This window comes from Gopherus evgoodei, chromosome 12 (assembly GCF_007399415.2).
Source record: "Gopherus evgoodei ecotype Sinaloan lineage chromosome 12, rGopEvg1_v1.p, whole genome shotgun sequence".
Taxonomy (NCBI): domain Eukaryota; kingdom Metazoa; phylum Chordata; order Testudines; family Testudinidae; genus Gopherus; species Gopherus evgoodei.
Window position 1 is genome coordinate 21,105,152 of NC_044333.1, and position 11,709 is coordinate 21,116,860.

General features: G+C 41.9%; 1 protein-coding gene across 2 annotated transcripts in view; it reads left to right on the plus strand.

The window, feature by feature from the left end:
* VSTM2B (V-set and transmembrane domain containing 2B) overlaps window positions 1-11,134 on the plus strand; it is a 43,033-nt gene extending 31,899 nt beyond the window's left edge. For both annotated transcript variants that reach the window (XM_030581685.1, XM_030581684.1), the window contains exon 6: window positions 10,508-11,134. In XM_030581685.1, coding sequence (XP_030437545.1) covers window positions 10,508-10,596 — 89 coding nt within the window. In that variant the 3' untranslated portion in view covers window positions 10,597-11,134. The remainder of the gene's footprint in view (window positions 1-10,507) is intronic.
* Window positions 11,135-11,709: the final 575 nt, after the last annotated feature.

The following is an 11,709-nucleotide window of genomic DNA, read 5'->3' on the forward strand; positions in this document are numbered from 1 at the left end:
GGATATGAGCAATCACTCGAAGAAGTTACTCACCTTTGTAACTGTTGTTCTTCGAGATGTGTTGCTCATATCCATTCCACACCCGCCCTCCTTCCCCACTGTCAGAGTAGCCGGCAAGAAGGAACTGAGGAGCGGGTGGGCCGGCAGGAGTATATATCAAGCGCCATGGTGGCGCCACTCTAGGGGGCGACCTGCCGGCCCACTGAGTTGCTAGGGTAAAAGTTTTCCGACGAATGTGCACGCGCGGCGCACACACCTAACTGGAATGGATATGAGCAACACATCTCGAAGAACAACAGTTACAAAGGTGAGTAACCGTCTTTTCTGAATATCTTGACTTTGTTTTGTTTGTGAGAGTGCTTGTGATGGTGTTGGACTGATGTCCTGGAAAATGAAAGCTTCTATTTCTCTGAGTCTACAGCATAGTTACATAAGTGACTGAGGTGCAAACTTCCCCACTAATGTGTCTCAATCATGGCCTGAAGTGGCTGCTTCTGGGGTGAAAGAATAATTCAGTCTCCGACCTCTTCAAAACTGTGTGCTGTTTTCATGTACTGTTTGCAGGGTAATAACCTGAGAGGACTCCATGCTTGTAAAATTAGAGAGAACTTTTTACAGAGATGCTGCAACTGCAGCTAGCATTCAAAATGTGCATCTAGACTAACTTCCTGGTGCCTCTTGCAATCTGTGCTCCTCCCTACAAATCCCATGCAGTTTGCAGCATCTTTCTTTTCAGTAATGTTTGTTGCATCTTCTGTGCAAGCATTTGCTGACTTGCTGGGGCCACAGGTTTCAAGTATGTAGCCCACCCATGGGAAATAGCCTTTACTGGAAGCCCATTGTGGCCTGTTAGGCCTCATAGTTTTTCCAGTATAGTGGTCTTTGAACCAGTCGTCTTGTTTTTGTTATCGCTGTTGGTGGGGGACTTGTTTCTACCCCATTGCTGCTTTCATTCTTTTGCTCCTCTGTATTTCTGTCATGCCAGCTCATGGCTGAGGCTTGTTATAAATCCTCCTGGTCTTGGTCTTGGCCCTGTCTGGGCATGCCAGCTGTCTGCTGCTACTCTGCAGTTGTCTTGGGTTTCATCTCCACTGCTGTACTGAGTCTGTAGCTACCTCATATAATGCATACCCCCCCACTGTTATCTTTTGCCATTGCCTTGTGTGGCTCTTTGATGGTTGGACCCAGCCCTGCTCATCTGTTTGTAATGGCCTCAAATCCTTGACTCCTTTGTTGTAGCAGGCTGCTGGTTAGCTTGGCATTCTCTTAACAGCTTCTTATCCTGGCAGTTGTTCCTCTGCTGGGCTGCCCCTCACAGGAAGCCCAGTTTTGGTCTTCCGATCCACCAGTCCCTGTACTAGGCAACTATCTAGTCCATGGGACAATGCATTGTGATGGTCCATTATAGCCAGGTAACGACCCTTTCTGATCTGTTTTGCTTTTACCATTGGTCTCTTTGCTGCCTTTACTACCCACTCTGCCTTCCCATTGCTTTGTGGGTACCCAGGGGAAGACATCTTGTGCTGAATCATTTGAATCCTGCTGCAGTGTATTGTGGTCTGTTTGTCTGAGCATAGCATGTCAGGAATGCCAGATGTTGCAAAATGCATTTTCAGTTGCCTGATCACAGTTCTCCAGATAGTCCAACACACAAAAATTGGAGTGACCTACTGTGACCATGTTCCTTTCATTAAAAATGGACAGGTGTATTCTGACCTTTTCCCAGCATTGGGTTGAGATTTCATTCAACTGTAGAGCCCCCTGCAGTTGTTGATTGCTATGCTCTTTTTGCACATCTTGCAATGCTTCCGTGTGCTCTCTCAAATGAGCATTCATGTCTGGCCAGTAGAAACTTTGCTTGGCTCATCTCAGGTATACCTCCATACCCAAGTGCGAAGTGTGTCTTCGTCTCACAACGTCAGCTCTTAATTTTGCTGGGATTACTACTTGGTACTGCTCTTTGAAATTTCACATTTCTGTTTTGCAGGAAATTTTGACATTTTGAAATTTGTTTTCATTCCAAATTGGAGTATTTTCAAAATTTCCAGCAAAACAGAAATTATGAAGAAGAAAAAATGTTTTGAAAGCTTAGTTTAAAAAAATTTAAATTTCATTTAAAAATATTTCATTTAAATAAAATGTTTGATATTTTTTATTTTTACATTATTTCATGACACTTCAGTAGTTGTAGTATATATGTCATGCTTTTACATGTACATTTTCTATATTATGCTTTCTCTTTAAACCACAATAGATTTTTAAAAAATCAAACTTTTAAATATTTAGTTACATATGTTTGTATAATAGTAATAAAAATATAAAAATAGCAAATATATATCTAAAAATAAAATGAAATTTCAACTTCCAAGTGTCTGCACTACAGAAGTAACTGCATAGAGACAGGTTTCATCTCAATTATCACTTCAAAAGTTTTTTTTCTCCTGCTGATGATAGCTCATCTCAATTGATTAGACTCTTCCTGTTGGTATGCATACTTCCACCTTTTCATGTTCTCTGTATGTATAAATATCTCCTGTCTGTGTGTTCCATTCTATGCATCCGAAGAAGTGAGCTGTAGCTCACGAAAGCTTATGCTGAAATAAATTGGTTAGTCTCTAAGGTGCCACAAGTACTCCTGTTCTTTTTGCATAAGGATAGATACCCCTGGTCGGGATCCTTGGTGAAGTAGTTTGCTACTTTCAAATCTGGATCCAATCTCACAGTTCTTTCTCATGGCAAAATCCTGATAATCTGGGTCCAGGTACTGCTCAATTACAGCTGGGCTTCTCAAGTAACTTGCTGAAGTAAATTAAGGGTCATCCCACTGACTTCAAGGGAAATACTTAGACTTACACTGATGCAACTGAAAGCAGAGTTTAGCTCACTGAATTCAAGTAGCCTGTAATAATTGTTAAAAGCAGTAAGGAGTATTGGGCAAGCTGAACAAGAGGCAAGCTAATGAGAGTTGTGCATTTGACCCAATCTTGCTTCTTCCAAAGTTAATGCCACCTGAATCTCCTTTCAGAACAGTTTTACATACATAACTTCATTGATTTCAGTGGGTTTGCTTACACTGGTATGAAACGAAAATTTGGTCTTGGGGTTTAAATAGAGAAATCTGCCTTTCATGAAAAACAATCAATCAAAAAAAAGTTTCTTTAACTCTAACTGCTAAAATTAATTGTGAAATAAGCATGCTCAGATGATCTTAAAAGGGTTATGAATTGTTCTTTAAAAATCAGACGGGAATATGTATAAAAAATGGAGATTTCAAGTTTTTCACTCGCACATAAAGTGCTAAATATTGGTTTTAATTTAGAGGTTTAAATTGAGATTTAAACCAGATTAGGAGTATTTAGAATTTAAAATTTGCCACGGCAGATCTTGTAAATTTACAGTTGTTATACATAGTTACAGCTGATGGTTGTTTGGCATAAGAAGAGAAATCCTAACCAGGTGCTTTTGGCCCCACTTCAGAATACCCGTTAAAAGACCCAATTTATAGACAATCAGTTCTTAGCTGCTGTTTCAAGGAGATTTTCCCATTTATTAAAATTCTCCTTTTTCTTTTTCCCTAAATGAACTGTAGCAACCCTAGAAATCAAAGTCCTATTTATTCACTGAACAGGTTTGATGCCAGCTGCAGCAGTGCTCCTTACTTTACCCAAACTTAGATTTTAATAACATACTAAATATACCAGGTCACATCCTCACCTTAGTGCTATGCAGGTGTGGAGCTGGCTGACTGCCTGTGCCCTGGCAAGCTTTACATAGCCATCAAGAGCTGCCACTTGCCTCCGAGGCAGAGTCTTACGCTTCACTGCAGATGGCCATATACAGGAACTATGGCACTTCTGTGGGAGACGATGAATCCTATATGCCCTAGTTCAAGGGCTGGCCCCTCCAAAGCTGTTAGAATAGTCCAGGCATGAGACGAGGCTGCTGGCAGTTTGGAAATGGTGGTATCAGTTGGAACCCATGGTACCAGTGATTTCAATGCATACAGTAAGTGTAGAGATACTGTTTATTTTTATTTATCATTAAACATTAGGCTTAAGTGGGATGTTGAAGTGGTCACGTTTTTACATTTTACATTTGCTATATCATACTTTCTCTTTAAAACATAAATAATTAAACGGATTTTTTAAAACATCAAACATTTAACTATTTAGTTACATCTGTTGGTATGATAGCAATAAGAATATAAACATAGCAAAGAGAATGGCAGTAAAGGATGTGATCGACTTAACAGCTTCTCTGGTCAATTTAACTTTGCATTTTCTGTTGATGCATTTATGTTTTCAGACATCAGTATGTTTCAGCATATACATATTTGTGCACAGACTCTTCTTTAAGGAAAAATTTGGAGAATGGCTGTTGATCGTGTATATCAGTAAACACATTATACATGGGGCTGATCCTGTAACCACTGACATTCAAATCTCCTGTTGCTATAAGCAAGAGTTTAGAATGTGTGTAATATGAAGGCTTGGGCCCTTAGCACCGAGACCTGCCAAGTGCTGAACACCCTCAGTTCCCATTTGGATCAGTGTGTTTCAAAGACACTTGGAAGTTATAGGAGCCTTTCAGCACCTCAGAGGATTAGGCTCACTGTGCCTTTATTTTAATGTGCACAATGTATTAATGTCAGCAACTGCAGTATGATATTCTGCATTTATTTGACTGAGTTTTAACTGTATTTGGCCCCTCTGTTGAATTCAGTGCTCCTGTATGTGTACGGGATCATATATAGAAGTAAACAGAGTCCTGGTTATGTGTAATGCACAGAGCTCCAGACAGCCCGACGTGAAAAGAATGCCTGGAATGGGAACTCTCCCCCGAAGTTATTTCTGAACTATAGTCCTTTCTACATGCCTTGTCCCTAGACCTGCCCCGGGCTTCCCTAAACAGAACATTTGTGAGTTATAGAAGCATAGACACAAATCTGGAAAACATATTGATATGAAAACTTCCTTACGTTTGCAGCTCTTCTTGAATGACTTCTCCACCTCGTCCCCCAAATTTTTTTCTTTGGGCAAAGAACAAGCATGAGAGAGGTCACTCCAAAGGGGGGAGGGAAGAAGAGAGGCTCTTACACCAGGTAACCCCTGTCCCAACTGACAGAGCAGCCTTTGGAGTCTGTCATGGGGACATGTCTGGTGTCCAAAGCCATTCCTGTATACAGGTTCCATTCATCCCAGGTACTGTTACTCTGGCTGGCTTGTCGCAGGCCTTCATTGACCAGACAGTCGGGGCAGGATTCTGACTGGGGGATGAGAGCCCACTGCCTCACAGGAGCTCCTTGAGGCAGTACAAAGGGAGTATGTCTGCTGAGACATCCTTCAAAAGTGTTAACTATGTACTCTCCCCTGCATGGAGGTAACTGCTGGCTCATGCAAGGTTTTGGGGGTGGGTATCATCCCATCTCCTCCTTGCCCATTTTAGGGGAGTCTTACAGTGTTGTCAATACAAATCTTGCCAGAGTCCTTGTGCTTTCTGAGTGCAAGGACTGGGGATGTATCCAGCCCTTCCAAAGGGACAGAAAGGCACAGGCTCCTTGCACCTGACCATTACCTAGCCCTTTGTGCTTCCACAGGGCTGTCACATGCTGGCACTTGGAGCAAAATAGTTACGCGTTTCCTATATTAGGCTCATTCGCTGCTTCATGAAGTTTGGTTGGTTTAGATGCACAAAGTGTGACCCTTTCTCTTTGGGAGCTTGTACCTTCCATCTCCCTCGCAGCAACACACAATTATAGGACAGAAGATGACCAGGAAGTACCTTTTGAGCTCTTGAGTTTATGCAGCTATGCCGTGCTTGCTGTCTTCCCTCCTTTCACGCACATCTCTAATGCCCTTGAAAAACAACTTTATGAATTGCTTCTTTTTCTGCCTTAGTTAATTGCATTTGTTAATGATTTTCTGTAAAAATTTCTTTTCATGCTCAGCTGTTACTTAGTTGATGGTCTCATGTTCAAATGTACATGGAATGACTTAAATTAAAATGCCAGTAACTGAAGGCAAGCAGCATTCATTCAAGGTGGCTTCTCATAAACTCATTGGAGTCTGGAAACTAGATGGTGTGAAAATTAGTTCTTAATAGCATCCTGGCAGATCTGTGATTTGAATAGTTTGCTATTGAATAGTAATGTATCTGTGCTGGCGAGGCAAATGTAGGCCAGGAGTTAATTTGAGCGGTGGTGCCATGTTTACAGAAGAGCATTTCCAAGTATTCCCTTTGACTGAACCACAGAACACACATGGAGAGACCCACAATGCATGCAAACCTGTGTAATAACCCCAGACTAACATTTTCATAATAGGTTATATAAAGCTTGGCTCCCAAATTAAAAGTGGACTGATTTTTTTCAGAGATACTGAGTGCCTACAGGTCCCACTTGAAGGCTTCCTCTCTGAAAAGTGACTGTAAATACAGGTGGTTCCCTGTTTGTCTCTCAGTGACTTCGTAACTAATGTGCTTGGTGGTTTACAGGGGTAAAGCTGTTTCTTCTGCCAACCCTGCAAACTCAACCTGGTATCTGAGGGTCAAGCTGGGCTCTTTCTGTCTTTTGCATTATCTCCAGTAATAAAGGTTCCACAGAGCAAACTAGGTCTTCAGCTACACTTATGCAACCGCCATTGCCTTCCAATTATGGCCTCCAAGTCCATTGCCTTCAGTAGGCTTGCATAGCTCTAACTGATTGTGTAACTGCCAATAAATAGATGATGCAGACAAATCCAGCTCACATAGTCTCAGTTATGTTGGCTCTGAAGCAGTAATAACTCACCCTGCAGATAGGATTGTGAATTAACAAAAGAAGCAGATCTGGTGAGTAAGAAGGTGCCATTTTTCACATTCACTTCTCAGGAAAGAACTGAGCTGTAAAGGGTGTAGAAACAACCATGATCCCCACGCAGCTCTAGTGGGTATTAGTCCCCAGTCACAGTGTGTCCAGGAGCTTCTTTTAGAGCAGTGGTTCCCAAACTGGGGTTGTGAACCCCTGGGGGTTCGCAACATGTTACAGGGGGTTCTCGGGACAAACATTCCCTAATGATGGCCAGAGCTGTCCCTAGGAACCCTGGGAAGCATGGGGCCAGCAGCCTGAAGTCCCTGGACTTCCAAGAGCTAAGCAGAGCAAAGCCAGCATATCTATCACACTGAGGAGATTGAAACTCCAAGATTCCTTATAAGAAATGGAAAGGGGGGTGGGTATTTCTGGCTGTTTTTAAAATGAAATAGGCATCTAGTATTGTTTTTAAAATTATTGTGAAGAATAAGTTTAAGCTTTGTTTGTTTGCCTGGACTGCTCAAGACCTGAATGCTTTTGTAGGAGGAACTCTTTGAGTTGGCTTCTTAAATACCTTCATGCTGTTTCACATCAGATACTCCTTGACGAAACATAGGAGCCTGTCTTATAACAGGCTTATTCAAAGTGATACAAGCTACAAAAGTGAGAACTTGGACAAGTGTTGCTGTTTTCATAATGTAATAAAAATAATATCATGATAAATAATAATAAATACTCTGTAATAAGCATGTCACAAAAACAAATTTTATATTTCTGAGATCACTGTTTTTATAATTTATACTCAGGTAAAGAAGAAAATCATTTTTCATTTTTAGGAAACATTCATTTTTAGGTGGGGGTTTGCGATACTTGACAGTTTGGTGAAAGGGGTTCACAGGTTGTTAAAGTTTGGGAACCACTGTTCTAGAGCAGGACACCTCTACACTACCCTTAATAGGGGATTAGATCTTGTGGCACAATGTAAATTTGTTTCTTTTTAATGCGGTAGTTAATGAATAGAAAATAAACAAGTATTTTATCACATTTTTAGAAATATTTCTGTGCAAACTCTTTGCCTTTTATGATTCATGGAAAGGGGTTGGCTATGGGAAGAATCATTTGCAACCTCTCTGCATTGTTATAAAGTTAAACATTTAACTTGTAGACTCTCTATATTAAAAGCTCCAGCACTTACTAGTGCATCCAGCAGCTATTAAGGCTGAGGGACACCCTTAAGAAGCAGTAATGCCTAAAGGTGATAGTGGACAGCAAACTAGATATGAGTTGGGAATATAATAAAATAGCAGGGAGGACCCAGTTTTGATCTACAACATAACCTGTAGCAGGGCAGTTATACTCCTTGGTGCCTCTGCTGACGATAGGGTTGCCAGGTGTCTGGTTTTCGACCAGAATGCCTGGTCGAAAAGGGACTTTGGTGGCTCCAGTCAGCACAGCTGACTGGGCCACTAAAAGTCCAATTGGCTGCAGCTGCCGGCTCCGTGCAGCTCCAAGAAGCGGTCGGCATGTCTCTCCACCTCCCAGGCACAGAGGTGGCCGGGGGGACTCCATGCATTGCCCTATCTGCGGCACAGGTGCCACCCTGAGCACCAGCTCTGCAGCTCCCATTAGCTGGGAACCACAGACAATGGGAGCTGCAGGGGCAGCGCCTGAAGATGGGGGCAGCACACAGAACCCCCTGGCCACCCCTCTGCCTAGGAGCTAGAGAGACATGCCAGCTGCTTCCGGGAGCTGTCTGAGGTAAGTGCTGGCGGGAGCCCACACCCTGAACTCCTTCTCAGACGCCCCAGCCCTGAGCCCCAGGCCCTGAACCCTCTCCCTCACCCAAACTCCCTCCCAGATCCTGCACCCCCTAATGCACCCCAACCCTCTGCCCCATCCCTGAGCTCCCTCCTGCACTTCAAACCCCTCGGCCATGGCCCGGAGCCCCCTCTCGCACCCTGAACCCCTCATTTCTGGCCCTACCCGGAGACCACATCCCCAGGCCAGAGCCCATCCCCCTTCCCATACTCCTGCCCCAGCTCGGAACCCCCTCCCACACTCTGAACCCTTCAGTCCTCACTCTCAGCCCAGAGTCCCCTCCTACACCTCAAACCTCTCATCCCCGACCCCACCCCAGAGCCCGCACTCTCAGCCAGAGCCTTCACTCCCTCCTGCACCCCAACCCCCTGTCCCAGCCCAGTGAGAATGAGCGAGCGAGTGAGTGACGGGGGGAGGGGGGATGGAGTGAGCAGAGGCAGGGGGCGGGACAAGGGTGTTTGGTTTTCTGCAGTCAGAAAGTTGGCAAGCTCAGCTGACAATACCTTGAATTCAGTGCTCCAGTACGCTCTTTGTGACTCTTGTGAGAAAACTCCTTATGTACTCATTCCAGGCTTTTATCCTCTCTGTGGACCAGATTCTTACACTCTTACAGTGATAGCCTCTGGTTCAGTCTTGCTCACATCAGTGAGAACACTGGTGGAAAGAGGCACTACTTCACATAAGGGCAGCAGAATCTGCCTCTCTGTGGGTTCTCTCTAGTGCAAGAGCCTTGGTGCTAATTGCAGGAACACCTCCCCTCCCATTCACCGTCACAGATCACTTGCCATCTGTATAACATCCTTGTGGCATCTAAAGCAATGTCTTACAGGGAAAAGTAAATATAGGAAAATACTTTATGTGACTGAGTAGATGGAAACCAGGAGGGAAGCCCGCACCATGCAACCAGCCAGCTTTCCACAGGCCACCAGCAAGTGGTTCACAGGCTCCAGTTTGAGAATCCCTGCTGTTTTGAGCCCTGGGCACTTTGTTACTGGAATGATTAAGACAAATTGGGCGGGTGGGGGGAATTTAGAGAACAGCAATAAAAAAGAGTCAGAAATTAGAAACTGACTTGCAGGGAATGATTTAAAAGAATTAAATATACTTGGCTAAGAGACAATTTCCTGGGATCATAACTGATTATACCTTTTGAGTACTTGTAAACATCACAGAGAGAAGAATTATTTAAGATAGCACAAGGTAATAGATATAAGAAATTTTATCTGTATGTGAGAAAATTCTTCTTAACTATGAGATCTACTAGATGGTGGAGAAGTCCCAAGAGTCAGGATGAAAATCCCATCACTTGTGGCATTTAAAACTAATCGGGATAAAGCATTTGAGACAATACTGAATAAAATAATGTTCCCCTTCCCAGGATTTGGACTAGATGACTTTAATAGGTCTCTTCCACAGCTGACTTTTCTAGATATTGCTCTTTATGTGTAGAAGGTGAACAAAATGCAGGGTCTTGCTGTCTCAATTCCAGACAAAACTGGTACATGTCTTGTTGATCAAGGAATGTTGCAGAGTACAGCCACAGCATTTGTCATTTTCTTTTAAAGTGATGGGTGGTTGATACCTGTCATCTGTCAGGAAATGGTATAATGGATTAAGGTATATTTATAGCAGTCTCAATTGCTGCTATACCAGATGCCAAGTTTAGGCCATACCATTAGTAATGCATAATGAAATGACCTAAGTGAGAGGCAGGCTTTGGGGAATAAAGGCATTTGAGCTAGATAGCTCTAGTATGTGATCTTACTATTAAAATTAAGCGTCTGGCCTTGACTGAAATGATGAAAATAAATCCTTTTATATTGTTCTATATTAAGAAGCTATGTATGTTTTTAAAGACAGAATATTAATCTCTCCCTCTCCTCTTGTCTTTTTCTTTTCTAGGTACAGGACCTATTTATGCTACAGACCCACTCCTATATATGTTCCTGTTAATATTGCATAAGCTTGTACACTTACTAGTAAACCACTGATGGACTATTTTATCCAATATTCCTAAGCCAAACAAAAAGGAACCTATTTAAAAACAAAACAAACCCTTGATAAGAACTGTAGTTTTAAAGATGGACAGAGAGAGACTGAAAGAAGCATGACAAATGGTACATGGGGAGGGGGGAACATATTTTTGGGGATGTTACACAAAATAAACCACCTAAAATAATGCATCTAGTTTCCAGATTATATGGTGTAAAGCCATGCTCTGTGCATGGCACCTATGATTTCTCTATTTTAATGTAATATTTTTTCTTTTCTAAACCTTCCTTCTGACTATTCGTTTTGCACGAACTGTTGAGCAGTTATCTTTATGATAAAATGTAAAGATGTTGAGTCAAAACCCTTCTAAAGAAGGGCAATATTTTTAGTAGATTATTGTGTTTAGGTTTTTTGAATTTCCTTTTTCTGTTTTTTAATTAAAGTAAATTATTTCTTTTTGAGACATTTTGATTAAAAAAGGCACATCTTACCATAATTAATATTCACTGTCAATAATATTTATTTTTAAATAAAGATTGGAAGCAAGGTAAGACATTTGTTTATAAACTGTATTGTATATTGCTGAATAACAGTTGAATAAAAAGATTTTGAAATAATGTTTCTACAGCTGTGTATGAGTTTTAATGCCTTTATACATAGACAGTACTGAATTGCTACATAAATTGCGTGTTCCTCCTTCAGTCACAATTCATGGCTGTTTGCCTGCTTTATGAAGCACTCAGAACATCCAAGAATCTTGCTATCTCCTGCCTGTTTACAACAAGCAGGGCAAAGGAATGATGGTGCAACATATAACTGTATATTAAATCTATATCAAAAAGGAATCTCGTGCCAGGTGTGTTTCACTTTGCTGATAACTTCAGTTTGGGGAAGTTGCTACATTATGCAAAGTCAGAAGGACCATTAAACAATTTGGAATGTTGAAGGTAGGTTACGTTTTGGGTGTATCCGTTTCTACAATATCCTTGCAGAAACAGCGGAATGGAAAAAAAATTGCATTCTCAAATGTGCAATATTAATAAAATAAAAACTAACAATGTATTGTGTAGCATAGATAATACTTAGTTCTGCCAGGAGAGCAGAAGACTGGA